At 40.1% G+C, this 23,650-nt stretch overlaps 1 protein-coding gene across 1 annotated transcript in view; it reads left to right on the forward strand.

Moving 5' to 3' along the window:
* The first annotated feature begins 20,176 nt into the window (after positions 1-20,176).
* TNFRSF21 (TNF receptor superfamily member 21) overlaps positions 20,177-23,650 on the forward strand; it is a 46,075-nt gene continuing 42,601 nt past the window's right edge. Inside the window, exon 1 of the mRNA XM_014062507.2 lies at positions 20,177-20,661. Within this exon, the coding sequence (XP_013917982.2) occupies positions 20,584-20,661 (78 nt within the window). The 5' untranslated portion in view covers positions 20,177-20,583. The remainder of the gene's footprint in view (positions 20,662-23,650) is intronic.

Consider the following 23,650-nt stretch of genomic DNA (forward strand, 5'->3'; position numbering starts at 1 on the left):
TGAAACGTAGTAACTCGTGTAGACAATCTGTGACCCCTTGAGTCATCCTTTCAGAGGTATTTCTTTATCAGATTCCTCATGCCTTCTGTACTGCTTCACAGGAAAAACTGGGATATATTTGTGTTGAAAAACTATAGCACAGTCAGAAATCAGCACAGGAAATATCACATTCTGAATTATGTGATTCACTACTTTATGATAATTTGATGTCATAAAATGTTTTATAAAATTGGCCAAATTTCAGTTCCATGGAACTCATGGATCTTGGATTTTGAACACATTTATTGTTATTCTAATTTTGTTATTCTTTTTCAACTATTGATGATTATATTTTTTTTAGTTAAGCTGTAATTAAATTACTATTTGTTAGCTGCCCCATCTATTGATCAAATGTTTGGGATTTTAAAAGTCTGTAAATAAATCAATGTTAATGTTTGTGGGAAATAATTATAGATAAATCTCAGAAAACAGGGGCAAGGCAAAGATCAGAAAGTTTAGCATAATTATTCTTAGAAGTGAATTCCACTGAGTTATACAGAACCTACAGGAACTATGAGAAGTGTTCATTAGCTTGAATTAAATTAAATTGAATTAAATAAAATTAAAGTGATAAATCTTCATTAAAGGTCATTTTTCTTATAAGGCTTTCCTTTGAATATTTTCATTTTAAATGTAATTATTTAAAACAGCTGGATATTCTTTCATGTGCAAACAAAAGGCACATTCAAGGATAGGTCTATAGAATAAAATTCTGAAGCTTCTGTGATGCAAGGCATTTCAATTTAGAAAATGTTTTTTCTAGACTTTAAAAATAAATTGTTTGTGAGTTTACTGTGAAACATTCCCAAACTGTAATTATAAAATCTTTTATTAGAAGGGAGAAAAATGTGGCTGTCCCAACAGGAAGACAAGAGAAGGCAAAGTCTTACTCTGTAATTATGCTTTAGGAATGCCAAGTATCTACCTTCCTTGCTCTCTTTTAATATTGACATCAACCAACACTAAGCTTCCTTAAATCCATTCAAAAGGAGGAGTGGATTTGCTGAAAGATGAATTTCTAATAACAAAAACAGGTACTGTTTTACTACAAACACTCTGGCTATTACAGCTGATAACATGTAGCCACAAAGAAAGTGACTGGATTATTTGCATAATTTTTTGTGCAATGTTTGATGCACATGGGATTCAGTCAAGCTTTGGTTATAGATACTTGTAACATTCAATGTTCTCTGCTTTGTGTGCAGGAAAAAATAATACTATGGAAAATATATTTCAAACTTATTGGAGAGGATTTTTTAAGATCGCTGGAAGATTTCAAGGAACTTGTTAAGACTCACCACTGCCTTTGATGAGCAAATCTTTTTCCCCTCCAGACTGGTCATCCGTTTTGAACAAGCAGATTTTTTCAGAGAAATGAACCACTTCAAAAGCTTGTAAAACTGCTTTGATCAGAGTATAGTGGAAGAAAAAAATGTCTGCATATCAAAAGCTCTTAAATCTCTGCTATCTACTCAATTATCTTTTGTTTTTGCACCTAATATAATACTATGCATTATATTATACATAGATTCCCAGAGAGACAATGAAGACAATGTCCACATTAAAATACAGCTGAGTGTTATTTCCATTAAAAATATTGTTCAACACAATGATTCATCTATTTTTTATTAAAATATTTGAATTGCAAGCAGTGTTTTCCAGCTTAAAACATAGCCTAGATATCAAACAACAAGAGTATCGGATAAATGGTTTTGTCAGTAGAAAGATAGTTGACAGCTTACAACTAGACATTCCAGGGCCTGAGACCTGTATCTGAAAAGCCCCCTTTGCATTCCCTCTGAAGATGTGGCAAGACAAGAAGGGATTTTCCCAAGGATGTTAAAATCTGGGCAGGCTCATATGGGAGAACAGACATTTACAAATTGTCTAGTTCCAAGCTATATGGAATTTTAAAAGACACAGCTACAACTTTACATTATTTTCAGATACTGAGTGATAACAGTGAAGTCGCTATAACACGAGAGAAGAACGCTCTTAGAAGATTCAAGCTTATTATTCATAGTTTCATGGGCCATCCCATGAAGAGATGATTAGAAAAGGGAATCTGCTTACTTTACATGTTTTTATATAATATGCCTCCAATTGATGTCTCATCTTCTCATCACTTACAACCCCTGATTCTTCTTGATACACTCTCTGCCCGCACCCTTTGCAGATGTTCCTTGCTACCTTTAACCTAGAGCTATGCTAGATAACTTAGGCTTTCTTATCCCAATGTTACTTCCAGAATTTTTTCTCTCCAGAGTTTTCTACAAATATCATACTCATAGCATTGTTTCTACACATTTTTGTTGTGCAAAGCTAACTGCCCCAACAGGAAACGTTTCTTGTGACATCTGACTAGTAACTGGAATAGTATTGCCTCCTAGTGGTGCAGTGCGGAATAAAACAAGAATTCCAAATTTGGCCTTGATTGGATTTTCAGCATATGGTATCATTTGTCTGTTGACAGCTGTATTAAATGAATTAACATTTTTAATATGATTTGTGTCTATGTGTTCAAATTGCTTACAAAAATATTTGAAAACACAACAAAATATTTCTAAAAACACTCAAATTAAAAACTAGGTTCTCACTAAACAAAGTAGTTGCAGGATGTGTGCTACACTTTTCAGAAGCTGCTACAGCTTGTGTGATCAAGAAAATGTAGGAATCTGATTATAATTGATTTCTATAGAAAAAACAATACTTTTGTAAAGCTTTGCAAAGAAAAATCTTAAAAATCAAATGGATATTTACATAGATATTTACTAAGTAAGCAAGCTCTAAGTAAGAAGTCTCTTGCTTTTAAATAAAAGAAAATGTAGAATTAGCTAACTTTTGTTTTTCTTAGATAATCTTTAAGACAGATTCCAGAATAAGTTGTAACCTATAACCCTTTATTACATAATACTTTTAAACAGAGCATTCAAGCAGTTCTCTATTTTCTCCATCTCTCTCTACCCTCACTTTGTTTTTTTTCTGTGTGGCAATGGCTCCTGGAACTTAAAACACAAATGCTGCACGATTAGCTCATCAGGTTTCAGGGTGTTTCAGCTGAATATGCTAAACTAAAAATGGGATTTTCTGCAATCTATGACAATGCCTTCCCTCTAAGACACCAGCTGTCTTTGACGGTTGTGAGACGGCCTGATTAGATACTACCAATGATCCCTGCTCTTAATTTTTTTTTTAAAAGGCTGGTTCATAGTGGGGAAATTGCCATAGATATGTTTCAAAATGTTATCTGAATGAACAGGATTTTTTTTTGTCAGGAAGGAAGAAACTAGGCTCTGTAAAATAATTTAAAAGCTCAATGGTTTTACATCCCTACTAAAGCTAAAACAGGAACCGGTATGTTAATTAAGTATAAGTATAATCTTTATTGTCATTGTACTTAAATACAACAAAATTGGTTTTAACCTCACTGGTGCAAAATTATAACAGAAATGAAAAAAGCGTGTGCATGGAGTGATTGTGGCTGTATTTAAAAGTCTCATAGCCCAAGGATAGAAACTATCTTTAAACCTGTTTGTTTGGCTGGCTATACTTTCATGCCTTCTGCATGATGGTAGAAGTGCTGGGGTATAAATCATCTCTGAGTATCTTCCTTACTCTGCTAAAGCCGCAAGATCTGGAGATGTCATCCAGTGTGTCAGAGGGAAACCAGTGGTTTCTTGTGCTGAATTGATCACTCTCTGTAGTGCCTTCCTGTCTGCAGCTGTTAAACCAGCATACCATACTGTAATACAATATGTGAGGACACTTTCTATGGTGGACCGATAGAAAGAAGTCATCAGCCGTTGTTCCACCTGATTTTTTTTGCAGGACTCTAAGGAAATAAAGTCTCTGTTAGGCCTTTCCAATCACCAGAGACATGTTTTTCCAGGTGAGATCTTGACTAATAAGCACTTCCAAGAATTTAAAAGAGGAAACCCTCTCCACACAGCCCCCCTCGATATACAATGGGGGCATACAAAGTGCAAAGTATACTACAAAATATACAAGTTTGGGCATGTTGCTGAAAGCTTTACAATCTATCTTTTCCAAAACAAAATGTTACAGTTGAATTTCTTCCTCACAAACTTCCAGAAGTAGACTGCCAAGATGATTTCTTGTCAATGAAAGGATACTGACCTAAGAAATTTAAATATGGTTTACTTCATTTACGTGCCACAGATATTACTTAGATGTTTGACCAGCACTGCAAACTAGTCCCTTATTTATGATGCTTCTTTTTCCCTTCTGGGGACACCATCTGTGTGTTGTTCAGGGAAACACAATAGATGGGGAACAATAGATGGACAGTTTTGTATTAAAAACACTGCTTTAGTCCCTCTGAGGACCAATGCTCTATTCATAAAACCTATCTGTCAAGTTCTTATTTTTCTCATTACTGTTCACTCAGTAATAATCCTATACATTCAGGAGAACCCTATGTCATCACAACGCAAGGCAGCACTACCTTGAGGAAACTATGACTCTGGGCTATCCTGTGCTGCAAGATTAAGCTGCTGGACTATCAGGTATAAACCAGCTAGAAAGGAAGCCAATTAAGAAATCCTTTTCTGCATATCATCATCCCCTTTGTCTGCTTTTTGGACAGATGTTCAGACATCTGTCTTCAAAGTGGAGCAGTATGAAACATCTAGTAAAGTACATTGTGTAACTGTAAATTTATGAAATGGGAAACCTTGAAATATAAAATATGTAAGACTTCTTATGAATTCTGTAGAGTAATAGCAGTAATTCTAAAATTATGGACATCAAGTTTGAATTGCTAGCTACTTGGCAGAGTAGTTTACAGGTTTATTCTTTCATTAGTAAAAACATCAGTAACCCCTCCAGTAAAAATGCATTGTTAATAAATACTTCTGAATAATTTATGACTATGAAGAAGTATGAACAATTACAATGAGACTGCATCTAGGTATAATTTTACAAATCAACAGCTTTCATGTGAAGAATACACCTTGTGAATTTTTCTAATTATAGAAAATAATTAGCATTATGATGATAGCTGATGATTAAATTTTTAGGCATATTGTTGGTTATGGTCCATTGTGATTTCTGCTTTTTCCTAAATGGAACCAACCGCAAGGAGATCACTGTTAATTAGTGCTTTGAAAGCCAGTCATCAGAGTTCGGAGAAGATAACACACTTCCAGCTGATTGGAGGAAACTGTATAAACTTTGGAGGCTATAGAACAGGCATGTCAAACTCATGGCCCACCTGCGCCGGCCCACCTTGCCGTGAGTGACACCGAGTTGGCCATGCCTACTCAGCCACAACTACCCCAGCTACACCCACCCGGTCTTTAGGATGAACCGGTTATTAAATTAGTTGGATCCCACCACTGAACATATCTGATTGCTTTACCCATTTGTTGTATGATTTAGCTTCAGTCTCCTTATCATCTCTGTTGCTCTTCTCTGCACTCTTTTTAGGGCTTCAGCATTGTTTCTGTATTATAATGACCATGCTGTATTCCAAATGTGATCTCACCAGTGTGGCATGGAACAGCACTCTATCACTTCTATCTATCTTGATGTTATCCTTCTGTTGATATAGTTTGGGACTGGATTGGCTTTTTTTTTGGCAGCTGTAACACTTTGTTGACTTATACTTAAGTAGTGGTCCACTGGGCTATCTAGATCCCTCTCTTAAGCACTACTGTTGAGTTAGTTATTGCCTACCTGATCCCTGGTTTTCCTGCCTAAGTGCAGGATCTTATTTTTCTTTTGCTTGAACTACATCTTGTTGGATAGGACTCAATGCTCATGTATGTCAAGTCCTCTGAATCTTGAGTCTGTTTTCCAAAGTGAACTATGCAAAAATAGGCTAGTCCTCTTATCACCTTGAAGGTAACTGGCAATTATTGGATACAGAGGCAACAAAATAAGGCAGGAAGTAGAATAAATAATTTTCTAGCATTCACATGTATGTTTTTAGTTCATATTTTATGAGGATGTGTCTAGTCTAATGTTTCCCATCCTTGGTAATTTAAAGAAGAATGGACTAAAATTATCAGAATTTCCCAGCCAGTATGGCAGTTGAAGTCCACACATCTTAAAGTTGTTAAAGTTGACAAACACTACTGTAGTCATATAGTCACTTTCTCAAACCTATTGTGTTTTCAATTTCTTATGTATCTTAATTTTTACATTAAATTCATTTTCACTAGTAGTTTTATTCCCATCTCTGCTTACTTGGTGCTCTATTCCATTATATTAATGTAGCCACTAGAGGTCACTATACTAATAGTCAGATTTTTGGAAAAGCAAATTGGATACTGTAATATATTTTTATGTTGCAATATTTTATTATTAAGAGATGAAAAATAAAACAGGTGAGGTATGGGGGAAGTTGAAAGCTCTCTTTCCTCAAAAAAGCAAATTCATGGCATTTGGTAACTAATTAATTGTGACAGTCACAAGGGCAATTTTCACAAATATTGTTAAGGGAAAAGAAAAAAAAGCAACTAGCAGTAATTTTAATATATTCTTGTTTTTTAACATTATGAAATATATTTTTTGTATCTAAATGGCAATGTTTTGGAAATAAGTGCTTGTAAAACATCCCGTGAAGCCTCTATACTTAATAATGGTTTGATTTGAATTGATATAAATTATTAATAGTTTATAATGATTAATAAAATGTTTCCATGAAATGTTTCATAGAATAATTCAGCTCTTGAAGAATTTGGAAAATAAATTACTTCAAAAAATTTAGAGAATTTCTTTTAATAAAAAAACACAATTTTTAAAAAGTTACTTTTTGACTTAATCATCACATTGTACATAAGGTGAGACCTTAAAAAGTGACAAATACAGCAAAATAATGTAAACTGCTTTAACACAATTATCTCTTATATTTCTAAGTTTTGGCAATTTGATAATTGTTTTAATAGAGATTTCATTTGCAACATTTCACGTAGTTACAGATAAAAATCTAGATAAATTAAACAGGTCACTGAAATGCTTTTTTGTTACATTTTTGTTAGAAACAATAAGTAGATAATTTAAAAAATCTATAATCTAATCACTGTGTAAAATATTTTCTTCTCTTCTTTGTTTTAGAAATATTTATAGTAGTACTTATTTTTAGCCAACATAGATAGAAGATATTGAAGATACCAGCTATCAGTAAATATGTAATGGTTTTATTTTGGTACTTATTACACATTAATAAAGAATGGAATTGCTCTTTCATTCACCATGTGTTTCAACACTGGCATCTGATCCCTCCCCCACTTTCCTCTTTTTGCTATTGCCTTTCTTCTGATTCCCCACTGCACTCGTTTCACAATAGCTTGAAAGAGAATTTTGCACACCTTGGGAAATGAGAAGGAACAACTGATTACATGGAGGAATGTTAATTTCTAATAGAACTATGGAACCAGATTTACATTCCCTAAAGAGAACCCATCCCTATTGATGTTTCTTTGCCTTCTGCGTTAATTTCCTCTCATGCATCTCATGATAGCTGGCCTCCATCTTGCATGATAACTAATTAGACAGAGAAGCCTATTGTTTTTGATGCTTTGATAACAATCTGAGATGGCCTATTGTGAACATAAATATTCCACAGTTAAAATCCAGCTTTCATCATCAAAAAATATATATTTAATAATGAGAGCTGAATGGAACCAAGAAAGACATGTTCACATAATACTAATTAGTTCTTTTGTTGTCTTTTCAAGACCAGAGACCTTACCACAGGTACTTAGCACCTTAAAGCTGACGTAAACATGAATTTTTAACAGCATCTTCACTGTTTCAGGAACACAGTTAAGAAAGACTGGTTTTCATCATACATCCTCTAGGACATTTTGGGATTGAGTTTTACATATTATCAAATTATTTATCTATTTAGTTTCAATACTAAGTAAGAGGATGGAATGGAATAAACAAGTAGCAAACAACTTTTAGTTACCTGTAGCAAAAACCACTTTTTGTTTTCATAAACAAATCACAACAAATTCCACTGCTAGTATCAGTTTATTATCCTGCAGATTTTCTGAGACACTAACTTTTGTTTCTATCTACTTTTTCTTTCTTTCTATCACCCTGTAATCTCTTAATTGGGGTAGGGTCTGAATGGAGCTGAGTGTTTACAGTCTACAGAGAGCTCACAGCAGATATTTTCTCTTTGCACCCTGATGATTGAACTTTCAACCTTCTGAGCTGGAGGCAAGCATCTTCACCTCTAGGCTACCACACCTTCCGAAACACAAACTGTAATGACTCCTCTCTTAACTTGAGAAAGTAAAGACTCAGTTCTTCCAGCTCCCTTGGAGCCATGCTATACATCTTGGGTTTAGGGAGTTTGGCTCCGGGTAGGATTTCTGTCGCACAGTCAGTGGAGTGGTGGGGTGGAAGCTCATCAGATGCTTTTTCACTAAAAACCTCAGCCAAGTCCTTATATACTTTGAGTATGCCCTGGGTTGGCATAGTGTAAGCAGGCATTGCTGTTTCTAGGTGCTCTGCCCCCTCAGTTTCTTTGTCTGGATTCTCAGCAAAAGTTACGTGCATCTGCACTCTTATGGTGCCTTGCTTCCAATTAATTTTGGGGTTCCATTTTTTCAGCCATGCAAGACCCAGAACTAGTGGCCATTCCATGCCAGGCACCACTATAAATGTAAGCATTTCCTCGTGGCTTCCGATGCCTATCTATAGAGGCTCAGTGGCAAATGAAGCTGGCTCCCTCCCTGCTATTGACCCATCTAGTTGGCAAAAAGCTATGGGGCTTTTCAGTTTCCTTACATTAATCCTCAACTTCCTTATGAGGGTTGGGCTGATCAAACAGCGAGTGCACCCCGAGTCCACTAAAGCTGAGATTTTCATCCCCCTCTCCCAGTTGGGCATAGTCTCAGGGGCAAGGTAAGTGGTTTAACTGGTTTGCTTACCAGTGATTCATCCTCTGGTTCACTTCCAGATGAGTATGGTTCCTCCTGCTGCAAAGCAGGGGTTTCTTCCTCAAAGAAGGGAGGGGGTGAAAATTCTACGGTCTCCCTGCTCCTCAGGGCCATCTCCTTTCCACCCTGGCCAGGTTTCATAGGTTTTTCCTCCAATGGGTTTCTTAGCCAGTGCCTGAGAACGGCATTCTGAAGCTCGATGCCTCTCTTTTCCACACTTGAAACAGACTAAGGATTTAGGAGAAGGTGTCATTTGCGGTTTAAAAGGTTCTTGTTTCCATTGGGGTGGGGATTTCTTCCATATTCGTCCTGCCCAGTACTGATTTCTGCCCATGTCAATCTCTGCCTCTTCAGCAATGAAATACCACTCATGTAGGTGGTTTGGGGCACCTCGGGCCACACAAGCATTGTAGAGGTCATCACTCAGCCCATCCTTGAACCAGCTTACCAGGATATCGTCTGGCCAGTTCACATGACATGCCAGGTCTCGGAATTCTTCAGTATACTCTGCCATTGGCCAGCAATCCTGCTTCACAACTTTAATGCGGTTGCGTACTTTGTGGTCTGCGAGGGGGTCCTCGAACCGCCATCGCAGGGCCATCATGAAATGGTCAAAGTCCTGTAGTTCTGGTGCATCGGTATCATGTAAAGTCACCATCCATCTGGCAGCGGCTCCTTCCAGGGCTGGGGTGACCATTCGCACTCCGGCTCCTTGGGTTCGAAAATCACACCCATATTCTTGCATGTAGGTGAGCACATGTGCCACAAAGAATCCCATTTTTGGGGGGGTTCCCATCAAATTTTACCCCCAGGGAAGGAGTTTTCCTTTCTGACTGCAGGTTTCGGGGTTGGTTAGGAGTAGCCCCCACCCCATGCACCAACTTGGGGGGGAGGGTTTTCTGGGTTCCTAGCTGTTGCTGCTGTGCCATCAGCTTGATCAGCAGGGACCAGAGGGGGGTTAGTTCCCCTGGCATCATCCCCATTTGCCGCACTTTCAACGCTTCTCAGTTGCCAGTCTGGCTCCCCCCCGAATGTTGAGATTTTCCAAAATTTCCATCACCAACTGGGTTACATGCCTCTTCAGAGAATCCTCTCTCAGCAGGGCTTCATTTAGTTCCTCCTGGTCAGAGGGGGCTTCTAACTCCAATTTCCACCATGGTTTTCGGCTACCTCGGGTAAGAGTGACTCCCCTGGTTCTCCCTTCCCAGCCGTCTTTTGTCCTGATTCTGATTGACCAACAGCCTTTTTGGGGTCCTCCAAGCTCACCTCGTTCTCTCTGCCAGGGTACAAGGAGTAGGTTTCTAGTTGTGGGGGTGGTGGTTTCCCTCTCCCTCCAGCAGTCAGTTCCCCCTTGTTCGCTGTTATGCTCAGATGTGGTTTGTTGGGTCCCCTCAGTAGAGTAAAAATGTTTCTCTCCTGGTTGACCACTTTGCAGAGAGATGCTGCTTTATGTAATGACTCCTCTCCTAACTTGAGAAAGTAAAGACTCTTGAAACTGATTATTTCAAAAGGAACCTTTAATCAAGCAGGATGGAAAACATTTGAAGCAAAGCAGCATCTGAAAACCTTTAGGCCATGCAAATGGGATTAAGCTGATAATGACCCCTCCCCTTTGTCTGAATGCAGATTCTGACCAATACACAAGTGTGAAGATGCTTACTTAACTCTTCTACCATGGGAGTTAATAAAACACACGTTCCCGTGGCTATCTCTAATTAGACATCAAAGTAATATAACCCACATGGCTATCATAAACATCCCTCCAGAGATATTGGGAGCTTCAGTCTCCCGGTGACAGGAAACCAGTTGTGAACTTGTAAAACTCAGTTGTTATAGATGTAGCTAATGATTAAACTTCGAGGCTCCCCTCCTCCCAATTGAATGGAGGCCTGAAGGCCTTCCCTCTCAAAAGCTAGGCCGCCACCGCTACTGCCATTACCTCCACTATCGCCGCTGCTGCGGCCACTGCCAGCCCACGGCTTTAGCTAGGGAAGGCCTAAAGGCCTTCCCTTGCGAAAGCTAGGCCACCACCGCTATCACCGCTGCCGCTGCTGCTGCCAACCTGCGGCTTTCACTAGGGAAGACCTGAAAGCCTTCCCTTGCGAAAGCTGGGCCACTGCCGCTACCGCTGCTGTTGCCAGCCCACGGCTTTCGCAAAAGCTAGGCCACCATCTCTGCTACCGCCACCGCCTCCGTTATCGCTGCTGCCACTGCCACCGCCAGCCCTTGGCTTTTGCTAGGGAAGGCCTGAAGGCCTTCCCTTGTGAAAGCTAGGCTGCCACAGCTACCGCCGCTGTTGCCAACCCCCGGCTTTCGCTAGGGAAGGCCTTAAGGCCTTCCCTCGCAAAAGCTAGGCTGCCACCGCTGCCGCCACCAGCCCACAGTTTTTGCTAAGGAAGGCCTTCAGGCCTTCCCTCACAAAAGCTAGGCTGCCACCGCTGCTGCCACCGTTGCCGCCACTGCCTCCACCAGCTCACAGTTTTTGCTAAGGAAGGTCTGAAGGCCTTCCCTTGTGAAAGCTAGGCTGCAACCGCTGCTGCCACCACTGCCACCACCAGCCCACCCACTTTCAGCCACACGGCGTACGCCGGTTTGCGGCTTTCGCGAGCTGGCATAAGCTAGCCTCCCTCCCGAGTCCTGCCAACACCCTCACACTTAGTTGCTTACCTGAGGGAAGCAGCAAGCTCCTGGAAGGCGAAGCGAAGGGAGGACCAATCAGCTCGGGAACGAGAGAGATGAATGTTGGCCATTGGTGCCTCGCTTTTAAACAGGTTGTCTCCAGCCTGCTCACTGATTGGCTGGACTCTTGTTCTACTCTCAGGTCCCTTGGAAAATAGTTTGACTCCCTCTTCTTTGTGGCAACCCCTGAGATATTGGAACACTGCTATCATGTCTCCCCTAGTCCTTCTTTTCATTAAACTAGACATACGCAGTTCCTGCAACCATTCTTCATATGTTTTAGTCTCCAGTCCCATAATCATCTTTGTTGCTCTTCTCTGCACTCTTTCTAGAGTCTCCACATCTTTTCTACATCGTGGTGACCAAAACTGAATGCAGTATTCCAAGTGTGGCCTTACCAAGGGATTATGAAGTGGTATTAACACTTCACGTGACCTTGATTCTATCCCTCTGTTTATGCAGCCTAGAACTGTGTTGGCTTTTTTGGCAGCTGCTGCACACTGCTGGCTCATATTTAAATGGTTGTCCACTTGGACTACAATATCCCTTTCACAGTTACTACTGTTGAGCAAGGTACCACCTGTACTGTACCTGTGCATTTCGGGTTTTTTGCCTAAATGTAGAACCTTACTCTTTTCACCATTGAATTTCATTTTATTAGATAGTGCCCAATGTTCAACTTTGTCATGATCTTTCTGTATCTTAATATAATAAATGTATTATCTTAATATGGATTTCTGATTTTCCCGTCCCTTCTGTGGTTATCATGGCTGCTTCTATGTTTTAAGGTTAAATAAAAATAAAAAATATTAAAAATAAATCTTCTTACAACTGTCATGAACCTGGGACAAACATTTTTCAGTTTATGGTATGGTCTTCTGGATAAGAATCCCCAATATCTAACTTAAAAAAAAACAATCTTAGAGTCATAGAGCTGGGACTTTGGAGGTCTTCTACCCCATCCCCCTGTTGTCCAATCTTTCCTTGAAAAAACCTCCAGCAATGGAGCACCCATGACTCTGGAAGGCAAACTGTTCCATTGATTAATTTTTTTCACTGTCAGGAATTTCCTCCTTAGTTCTAGGTGTCAGTTTCCCCACACCCGCTTAAAATTCAGGCTTGATACTAGGTTAGATCTCCCTTTGATGAGTTTTCACCCATTGCTTTTAGTCCTGACCTCAGGTGCTATGGTGAATAAATTGCTTCCCTCTTCTCTGTGACAGCTCTTAAACAATTAAATCTTACACAATGAAACGATATTAGTTTGATGTGAAATTTCAAGAAGCTTTAGAAGCAAAACAGAAATCTCTGGCCAAGTAAATCATATCAAGATAATAAACCGAACCTTACACCTCAATTTCTTTGTAGGCTATATTCATACAACACGTCAAGCCATACTTTAAAAGCCTGATTTACTGAAGTAACCCAATTGATTTTGTTTGCACTAGACACAGAACCATATATTAACCATTACAGCTCAGTTTACACAGCCGTATACATCTTCTCCTACTGTCACCTGCCATCATCCAGTATTTATAGCACACTGCCTATAATTCAGGAAGCAGAAAAGTGACTTCAGAATTAGGAATTATTAATGACATATGCTAAATAACTCATTATCTTGCTTATTATCTGACTGTCCTATAAAACACTAGATTCAAATATTGTTGTAATGATTAACTAATGATTGTTTGTCATCAAGTCAGTATCAATTCTTAGTGAGCGCTTAGGTAAGATTTTCTCCAGAACAATCATTCATTCAATTCATTCAATCAATAGAATTAATAACTAATAAAATTTAAAGTTTTAACAGAACTGATACAGAGAAGTCATGATTGAGGTATTTAAAATCACATGTGATATAATGCAGAAACAGTGTTCAAATATGTGATGTTTAAATTAAATGTAGGGAGAATCAGAACCAATAGAAGAAAACATTTTTACATGGTGGACAGTTAAACTGGAATTTGCTACCAGTGATTGCAGTAAGTGCAGCCAATGTGAATTGTTTTAAAAGGGATTGGACAGACTGATCAGAGAGTTGGGGTATGACCAGTGCATGAAGGGGGGGATATTTGACCTCAGATGGATCATAGAGGTTTTACTCTGGCCTATGCAAAAGGTAAGGAAGGTCAACATCAGGTGTTGATGAGAAGCTTTTCAAAAAAAAAAAAAAAGGCCGTATCTCTCAGTGTTTTATTCATATGGATATGCAGGACAATTAAGATGTTGAAGTGTAAAAAAAAAGTGCCTTTTTCATTGCTGTTTTGAACTATTGGAGGAGAAGGGAATGATGAAAAGCCTGAAAGTATCACTCCGGCCAATAGGAGGCATATTACAGAGTAGCATGCAAAGTAAGTATTTTAGACTAGGGAAAGTGATGAAAGTGCAGAGTCCCTTCGCAAACTATTGCCATATGTAATGGTCCAGTGTTCAGTAGATATATAGGTGCAGAAAACCAATGCATCCAACATGAAAGATGAAATGAACAGATTTGGTTCAACAAGGAGAACTCTTATTTGATTTGTTCCTCCTCTCGCTAAAATAAATTGTGCCCACATTTTGGCCCAATCTTTTAAAACCTTAATACCATGTACACTAGATGAAAAATGCTGATTACCGGAATCAGTTCCCTTTGTGGTAAAATTATAAGACCAATCCATGTCCTTGAAGAGTTTAGCAGACAGGTATAGTTGGAAAAAGGAACACAGTTTGAAAAAAGCATATGCTTTCAATAGTCCCTTGCACAATCCTCTGTATTCAGCAATATTAGTAGCAACAGAGAATAATTAAAGTGTCAAGGATGACACTTTCCAGACTAAGATTGGGCAAATGCTAAATAACTCTTCTCCTTTGCATTGCTACTTGCTTGCTTGGATTTTCGTAAAACAGGGGCAGATTTTGCAAGAAGATATTTGCATAAAATCACGTAGTTAGGACCATAAATTTTTTCTAGCGCATTCCTTCTGTTAGTCAAAATAATAATATATTCTTTTATTTTTAACTTATTAAAAGTTATTACCAACAATAGAAAATCAGTATCACAATATATAAAAATGGTTCATGTAAAACACTAAAGACAGAGGTGGAATATAGTATAAAATGTATTAGCAATCCTAGCAGAAGAGGAAAAAAAATCAAGATCAATTCAAAAATAAAAAATTGTTAAAATAGGTGAGAAGATGAATTTCTTACAGCCTTGAAAGTACTCCTTTTAATTAAGACTATATCTTGTCTAATATTTCTACTGCAAAACTACCTACCGTAATACATGTCCATAATTTCAATATAATTGCAACATAATTTTGAATTTGCTGCCAAAACCTAGCAGTGAAAGGAGATTTCCACCAAGGGATTGACAACTGTTCTAGCAAACATAGGGTGTAGTTTCAATCATATACCATAAGTTAATTACAAAAGATTTTTTATCTTTTTATAATAAAAGTCCTTCAAATAGGAATACCCTCCATCTTTAAGCTAGCATTTTTTCCAGGAGAATAAAATAATAGTCATGTTTTTCAGTTATTCAAGGGCTCTTCCTTGGAACAGGTTTATCCAAGGACTAATACAGGAAGACCTCTTTAGAACTACAGTATCAACTTTTGGTTGACTACCTTGTTCAGGAGGAGGAGGAAGAGGAAGAGGAAGCGCTCATCTTTCTAAATGCAAAAAATAAAGGCTGTGACACCTTGATGTTTGTTCAATATTTAATGGGTAAGTAGACAACTTGTGATCTGGGTCATCCTTTCAGAGATATTTCCATACCTAGACAGAGAAACAGAAAGACCATGGGCTGATGGTTATTGTTTTGATTTTAAAATGAAAGAAAAAACATCATTTTATTAAAAAAAGAAAGATTTGTAGCAAGACAAAATAAATTCTTTTTGTTTAACAAAAGATGCTTTTGATAAGAATATTATTTCCTCAACTTAAAGCAGTGCTTCTCAACCTTGGCCCACCTGAAGATGTGTGGACTTCAATTCCCAGAATTCCCCAGCTGGCCAAGGTTGAGAAGCACTGACTTAAAACAACAGGCAGTTAACCATGCTGGAACACCTCCAGATAAAGCAGCATAATCTCCAAGGTTTGTTTTTGCATTGTGAGAGCAAAGCACAACTGCATTAGAAACTGTGCCCACTCAAGAGGGGTATCTTCATCTTCTGATAAATAGAGCTTAATTCTTGGAATCATGACAAGGTCATTTTTGAATGGATCAATGTTTATCTTTGTTACAATAAGATTCTTGTGGAGTTTTCCCACTATCACCTGTTTTCCATTGCAAGCTTTGGAAGTTACTCATTAAAATAATGAGACAGCCTATCTTCAATTCAGTTTATGTGATGATAATCCAGAGAGTTCAGTTAAGGAATCGTGTTGGGAAATGAATAGTGTTAGCTCCTTCACTGACAGCATTGAAGGAACAATATTCTTCCACCACTCCGTGAAGCATCTCAACTACTTGAAACTGAATACTGGTGAGAGAGGTTTCCTGAAGATGGGCTCCAGCACGAGTCCAAAAGCTTGGAAGATTTAAACTCTGGTCCCAGTGACCGATTCAGATTGGATCCTGCAACATTATCCTGGGACACATATATTTGTCTTCATTTGTGAGTACTGGAACAGCGACAACTTCCCCAAATTTCATTCCCCCCAGGAGAATTATTGATTTGAGTTTGAGTTTATTAGGACTTGTATGCCGCCCACTCTCGAAAGACTCAGGGCGGCTTACAGAAAAAGAAGGGAGGGGAACATATAAAAATTAAAAAGTACAAACATTAAAATCACACAACATTCATAACATAAAATGGGGCTGGATAAATCAACAGCCCCAGGCCTGCTGGAAGAGCCAGGTCTTAATTGCTTTGCGGAAGGCCGGGAGAGTAGTAAGGGTTCTGGGTCTTAGATACATTTTGAAAGTTAGCTCATTTGGTTCAAAAATTGTTGTTGTCCAGGTAAAGATTATGACGAGAGTTTTATAGTATATAGATGGATGCCTAGGCATGCAGTTTTGGTTTCTTTTGAGTGGTCACAGAAGGATGATTAGAGAATAAGCTGTGAGTGGTTTCCCAACTGGGGGTAGATATGAAATTATTTTATTTTATTTTTATAATTTTGATGATGACGAAAATACTAAAGAGTTAAATTCTGATTTTCTAACCCAGTGGTTCTCAAACACTGTGGTCTGAGGACCCTTTTACATTCTTAAAAACAATTGAGGACCCCAAAGCTCTTTGCTTTATGCAGTATGTATTTATTGATATTCACTGCATTAGCAAAATTGCAAACGTATTTTAAAATTCTAAAATATTGTAGTTGAAACTGCTGACCTGCTGAAAGGGAGGGCCCCATACCACACTTTGAGAACCATTACTAAAAACTCCCTTTTTAATGACCCTGTAATTCCTGAATTCAGGGTAGAGTTGAGGCGATCGGATTCATCTGAGCGTTTACTGGTCAGATGCCCTTCCAGACACCATGCAAAGTTCACAGCAGATATTTTTTCTTTGTGCCTAGGAGATCAACGTTTGCTGCTACCTGAACTCTCAACCTTCCAAGTGGGAAGCAAGTGTTTTTACCACTAGGCCACCACACCACTCACAGTTTGAGAACCACTACTTTAACCTTTATATTGTTGAAAGAGCTATAAGAGTCACACAATATCAAAAGCCAAATGGGCTACCATAAAGTTCAGTGCAATATATAAACTAGATTAGATCTTTTATTTGGTTCCCGAAGATGTGTTTTCATTAATCACGGGGAGGGGTCCACGTGGATTAAGTGGATAGGTCCATATCTTGACATTTAAATTGGGATTGTCTGATGTGGTACAATGGTGGATGAAACATGTTAATATATGCTTCTATGAGTGGTGGCAGTTCAGCTACAACACCTATGCAAGGAAATTTGCAACAGTATGCCATCATTGTAATCGTCCATTTTCCCTGGTATCTTCTTTCCATCTCTTTAATGTCTTGGTGGAATCGTTCACCTTGTTCCTCACTCACAGCTCCCAAATTTTCAGGAAAGTAGTCAAGGTGGGACTGGAGGAAATGCACTTTCAAACTCATCAGGCAACCTAAAGCTTGAAATGCTTTCAGCATTCTTCTGATGATCTTTTTGTAGTGAGGATCTTTGTTATTGCCTAAAAATTTCTGTACAACTTCTTTAAATGCAATCCACCCTTCTTTTTGAGGATCCATCATGTTATTGACAAACTCTTGATCAACTATAAGCCTTCTAATGTCTGGTCCGATGAACACACCTTCCTTCAATTTTGCCTCCAACAGGCATGGAAACTTGGTGACCAAGTATTTGAAGCATTCTGCATCTCTTGGAAGTGATTTTACGAATTGCTTCATCAATCCCAATTTTATGTGGAGAGGTGGTAGAAGAACTTTATGGAAAGGTACCAAAGTTTCTTGGAGGACATTTTTTTTCACCGACTGTTAGCACCCTCGGCTGCCAACTCTTCTTGGTCTCGACTGTCCCATAGACACAGAAAACAAGGGTATTTGGTATACCCAGCTTGTTGCCCGATCAGCATGCACAAGACCTTCAAGTCCCCACACACTTGCCAACCATGGTCTTCATATTTAAGTTTACGAAGAACCAATTCCAAGTTCTCGTAGGTTTCCTTCAAGTATACGGAATGACCTACAGGCATGGAAGCGTGAAAACCATTGTGGAGTAAAACTGCTTTGAGACTTCTTTTTGAAGAATCTATAAAAATACGCCATTGCTCTGAATCATATTGGATTTTAAATTGATCCATCAGACCTTCAACATTGATGCAATAAACCAATTTGTCTTCCTGGGCGAAGTAAGGAACTAACTCCTTTTCACGATGTCTGAACCATGAAGATGACACTCCTGGCAACAATAAATTCCTGCTTTTCAGCCTTGATCCAAGGAACTCAGTGGCATCTTTGGGAAGATTCAAGTCTCTTACCAAATCATTCATCTCCTCCTGAGAAAACAATTTTGGTCTTGTATCATCTTCAAAGTCAGAACTTGATTCGTCATCTGGTTCAGGTATGACTTCACCTTCATCGGAGCTAGGTATCTCTTCCAAGGTAGCAGAGGGCTTGGGTACTGGTATATCTGTGCCATGGGGGATGGGACGAATTGCTGAGTGAAGATTGGGGTATGAAATGGAATGCTTCCATTTGGAATTAAACCCTTTCACATCACATGAACAAAAGGAACAGTCATCACTATAGTTCTTTTGTCTCATCATACCATAGGAATCCCATAATGGAAAGATTTATTCTTACTCTTGAACCAGTTTCGGAGGTCCTCAACACACCGTTTGCACACTTTATGAAGTGCCCAAACTTTATCTTGATCTCCAATTTTTAGTGTGAACAGCCTAGAACCAAGAACCTGATGATTTGTGCACAAGTGTGGCATGCAGGAGAAAGCAGCTCTGTGTCTGTTCCCAAGACGTCACAGTGCTGGCCACGCCCCCTGCATGACCAGAGATGCTGTTATCTGCCCTATGTTTCCCTCCCACTGGATTCTTCAGGAAAGATTAACCCCTTCTACCATTAGAAGCATAGACTTAAAACTTGCTTAGCTTATGTATATATTGCTGACCATCAGATTTACAGTGCTATATTTTTTTACATAACTCAGACAAACCCTTTTAGGGTTTTTTTTGGCATTTTATATCTTAAATGCACTTATGTGAATTAATTAATAGTAATTTGGACTTTAAATTTGGTTAAAAACCCATAACATAAAAAATACCAAAAATAAAAAAAATGATAAATTTAAAGACAATTTTGCTTGTTGTGGCAAATCATGCCGCCTGGGAATTTTTTCAATATTTTATTTGTTTTCAGCACACCAAAATACATGGAAATTAGATGAAAATAATCAAACAGCTTTTTAGTCGCAGACCTCTGTTATGAGAACAGAACTTATTGAAGTAGATAACATTATAATCTGATTTTCTGTCTCTTACAGAGAGAGGGGGGAGGAGGAGACAGACAGACAGCACGTACAGACAGAGGACTGTCCATGGTTCTGGAACAGCCATGGGCTCTTCTCTAGAATTGTTCAGTTATGATCAACTCCAGCCAGCTTAGCTCGCTGTCAAGGAAGATGGAAACTAGTCTAACATACAGCCGGGTTTGCTGCCTAAACTTAAGATGACGTCCCATCCTTACCATACAAGACTGATTTATAGAGCCTCCCCGAAATCTAACACGCCTGGGAGAGCCCGGGTGCCCAATTCCTGTTCCTGTAGAATGGAGCTAATCGCATCTGACCCAAAGCCCCTTTGGGGACGAGCTCAGGCACTTAGTATGGAAAAGGAGATGAAGCACATTATCCTTCTTAGTAGTTTGGAGTCCGACGAAAGGTTTTTGGGCTAGGCTGGGCTGGGCAGGACGGGGCTGGGCAGTCTTTCTGAAAAGATGATGTAACAAAAGAAGGCCCCGCCTCTCCTTCTCGGCCCATGTGCGCGCTCGCCGCCTCTCTTCCCGCCCACCGGCTGCCTTGGGCGCAGACGTTTCCCCGCCCTTCTGGTCATTCGAAACAGGCTGAGCAGAGAGGTAGATGGGAGTGGAGTCTCCCGCCGCCCCCAAGTCGCTATGGGAAGCCGGCCGCTTCTCCTGCTGAGCGCAGTCCTCCTCCTGTCTCTTTCGGCTCCTACCGCCGAGGAGCTGCACGGCTGGCCCCGGACCCCGGTGCTGCCAGCGTTCCCTGGTGCCCGGGGGACTGCCCTTTGCTAAGCCCCCGCCAGCCCCCTTCCCTTCCCGCCCTGCCCTTTCCCGAGTCGTCCCTTGCCCATCCCCTGCCCGGCAATGGGGCAGCGGGGCTGCTAGATGGGCAGCTCTTCCGGCGATGGGCAAGGCGCGCCCTTCTCAGCTCTCGGCCTCCATGGCTTCGTAACGGCCTCCGACCGCGCAGAAAGCATCTTTCCCCGCACCCAGCGCCGGCCATGGGGGCTTCCGCCGCCGCCGCCGCCGCCTTCCGCAAGGCCACCCGAGGAGCCGCGTTGGTCTCCAGCCTTCTCCTGGTGAGTCACCGGGTCAGGGATGCAGGCGAGAGAAAGGAAGAGCCGAGCGCCTCGGGAGCTTCCCTATTGCGGTGGAGGGGTAGGTGGCTTGTGGGGACAGGGAGGGGGGGGAAGGAACCGGGGAGCGAGTCCCTCCGCAATGCTGTTGCTCGGGGAGCTGCGCCCTGAGCCATCCAACCATCTTTGACTCCAGCGGTCCGTGCTCCGAAAATGAAACGCGCTGGCTCTCCCGGGTATGGAGAACCAGCCGCCGTTGCTTTGGAAGCCTTGAGCCTTACGTCCGGACCTGGGGCGACTCAGGTCACAACCTGCCTATGATGGGAGGCGTTTTTTGGCGGTTAGCCTCAAGTGGCTTTCAAAACAAGGGAGCAATCGTTTATCCAAGGGGAAGGCTGGCGTGGGGAAGCCTCACAAAGCCGCTGCTCATCCCACATGTTCAGAAACTAGGGAAAGGCAGTGGGTTGGCCCTGGGCTGGGCTTCCTTCCAAAGTTCGTGGGTGAAGATACCTCCAGGATCTCATTTCTTCCATCTGCCAAAGGAGTCCTGCCACCAGACTGGTGGGGAGAGATGTTTCAATTTGCTAAGTCATGGACCAGTGGCACTGCAGCAGGGAAACCTATGAATCACCCCTTTCCCAACCGGGGAACTGCTCACCTCCTCCCTCAGGCTGGGAGGGGTGGGGGTGGGCTGTTATTTACCTAGGATAGAAAGTGTCTCCTTTTTCTGGCAGACAGGGAGAAGTTTCCATAGGCTACCTTTACACCTTTATGGAAAACATCCCCATTCCTGGGCTGGAAAGAGATGGCTAATGCAAGAACTGGAAGAGAGGAAGATTGTCATAGAAGAGTTCTGAACTCTTGGGTGTCAAATATGGGAACCCCCCAAGCATCTTTGACCCAAACTGCAGTCCCAAACCAGAGATTAGTTAGTGCTTTCCACATATCATGATTATAACAATGGCTTTGCAAATGCTCTCTTCTGGTGTGTCTCAGGGCATGAGAGAAAAAGAGTGAAGAGCTGAGGTTATGAAATGAATGGTTCTGCTACAGCCACAGTTGCTTTGTTCCATCAGGAGACAGGGGCTGGACAAATGTGTTGTTGTTCAGTTTTTGGCCTATTATAGGCGTGAGGGATTAAGGGACTGAGCTGCGGTTATTTAATTCCTCTTTAGTTCCAGTGTTGCTTTTCATTGAAAATGAATTACTAGCAGGGTTCTAGATCATGCCCTCAAATACTTGATAAGCAAATTTGAATGAATTCTTGCTGCACCAATATGCTGCTTTCTTGATTTTATTTATTACATTTATATTTGCAGTCTTCAAGGGAGGCAAAAGTGTAATTTGCCTGTTCCCCAGTTTCATTCTTGAGTAATCCTCTGAAATTGGCTGTAGCAAGACATTCATGGCTGTAAGGATTTGCTGTAAGGCTGTGAGGAATATTAAGTGGAGGTCCATACCAGTACAAAAGTGCCATATAGAAGCCACACAGATATTTACCTGCAGTTTTCTATCCACGATCTTTTAAGAGGCTGTGCGGGTGTGCAAATGATCTTGTTCAGATCTCTCAGTAGACTCCCTGAAGCAAGATACTATGTTGCCTACAGTTTCTCATCTTCCATTTCATAATAACATTGAGTTAATTTAAATGAAGTGTTTGGAAAAGTGTTACAAAATATTTGTTGAAGTCTTACTTAGCCCTTTTTTATCAGCATTGATACTGTTGCAACATCTGGCACATGGGAAATTGGTTTTTTTTTTTATTTACCAGGATCCTTAGAGGCCGTTTAGAACCTGAGCATTTTGCTGTCTGCCAGGTCCAGGAATGTTTTCCCAGTACTGGTCTAAAATGCCAAAACGTATTTCAAACATAACACAAAGCCGTAATGTGTTCTTTAGGAAGAGAAGGATAGTTTAGCAAATTCATTTATTATTTTTTTTGCAAACCACAGTTTGCTTTCTTGATAGGATTCTTATATAACACTTGAGGCTGGAGGGAGACAATTTTTGAATGGCGGGCAGAAAAACCCACTTCAAAATATGGGAAAGGCCTGGGCAGATTTAAGTAGAGAGATAAAATTTAATTGATCTTAGTATGCATTAGTTTCATCTTTCTGTCATATTCAAAATCACAATTTGGTAGCAAATCCAGAGGGGGATCTGAAACCATAGTCAAGGGTTTAGAAGGCGTGATGTGTGCTGGACCTGAGGTTTTGCATTTGGAAGCTGAAAAAAAAAGTGGGCAAACCAGATTATAGATTAAGAAAGTGTTTTCAGTCTGGTCCATGCCTGCACAAGGATTGTTCAGAGTTAATAATGACATAATGGGAGAAAAGAGTAGGATGCCTTTGGCTCATTTCTCGTATCTCTGAACAATGGTAAAATGATCGTCATTAGGGTGATAATGACATGTTTCTCCTCTTCTTTGTTGTCACAAGTGGGAATTTTTCTACTGGACAGGAGATTCACAGAGGTTGGTACAGTTGCATAGCTACTTGGATGCGAACTGTACTGTTGCTATGGTGCTGTACATTCAGCATTTTTCAAGGACAACACGAAGTTTGTTTTTCATTTGGAGGCCTTGTGAATTTGATTCCCTTTATAAAAGCTGAATTTGGCTAGAACCTGGGGTTTGGTGCAGTGTTAATCTTTTGAGATTATTTTTATAGCCAAGGGTGCTTCAGCAACATCAATTGAAAGCTTAATTCTTTGCTTCTTCAAGGAGCGATTATGCTTTAAGAATAATGATTTTTTTTAAATGATAAACATTCAGTTAAAGGGAGTCCACCTTCTTTTGTAGACAAGATTGATGTGGGTTCCAGCAGGACCACTTCCAGGAAGGCCCCTCAGTTTGGGCTAATTTTGACCCAGGTTAGATTATTAAATTCTCAGGTTTAGGTTTAGGATTCACTTGCTGCCTTTTATAAATAAGAATTCTTTATATGCTAATACATCCTTCCCCAGGCATTACTCTCTGTAGTCAGAATTACAC

Source organism: Thamnophis sirtalis, unplaced genomic scaffold, assembly GCF_051295495.1.
Source record: "Thamnophis sirtalis isolate CommonGarterSnake01/CBP01778 unplaced genomic scaffold, rThaSir2_p1.2 scaffold_5, whole genome shotgun sequence".
NCBI classification, from domain to species: Eukaryota; Metazoa; Chordata; class Lepidosauria; order Squamata; family Natricidae; genus Thamnophis; species Thamnophis sirtalis.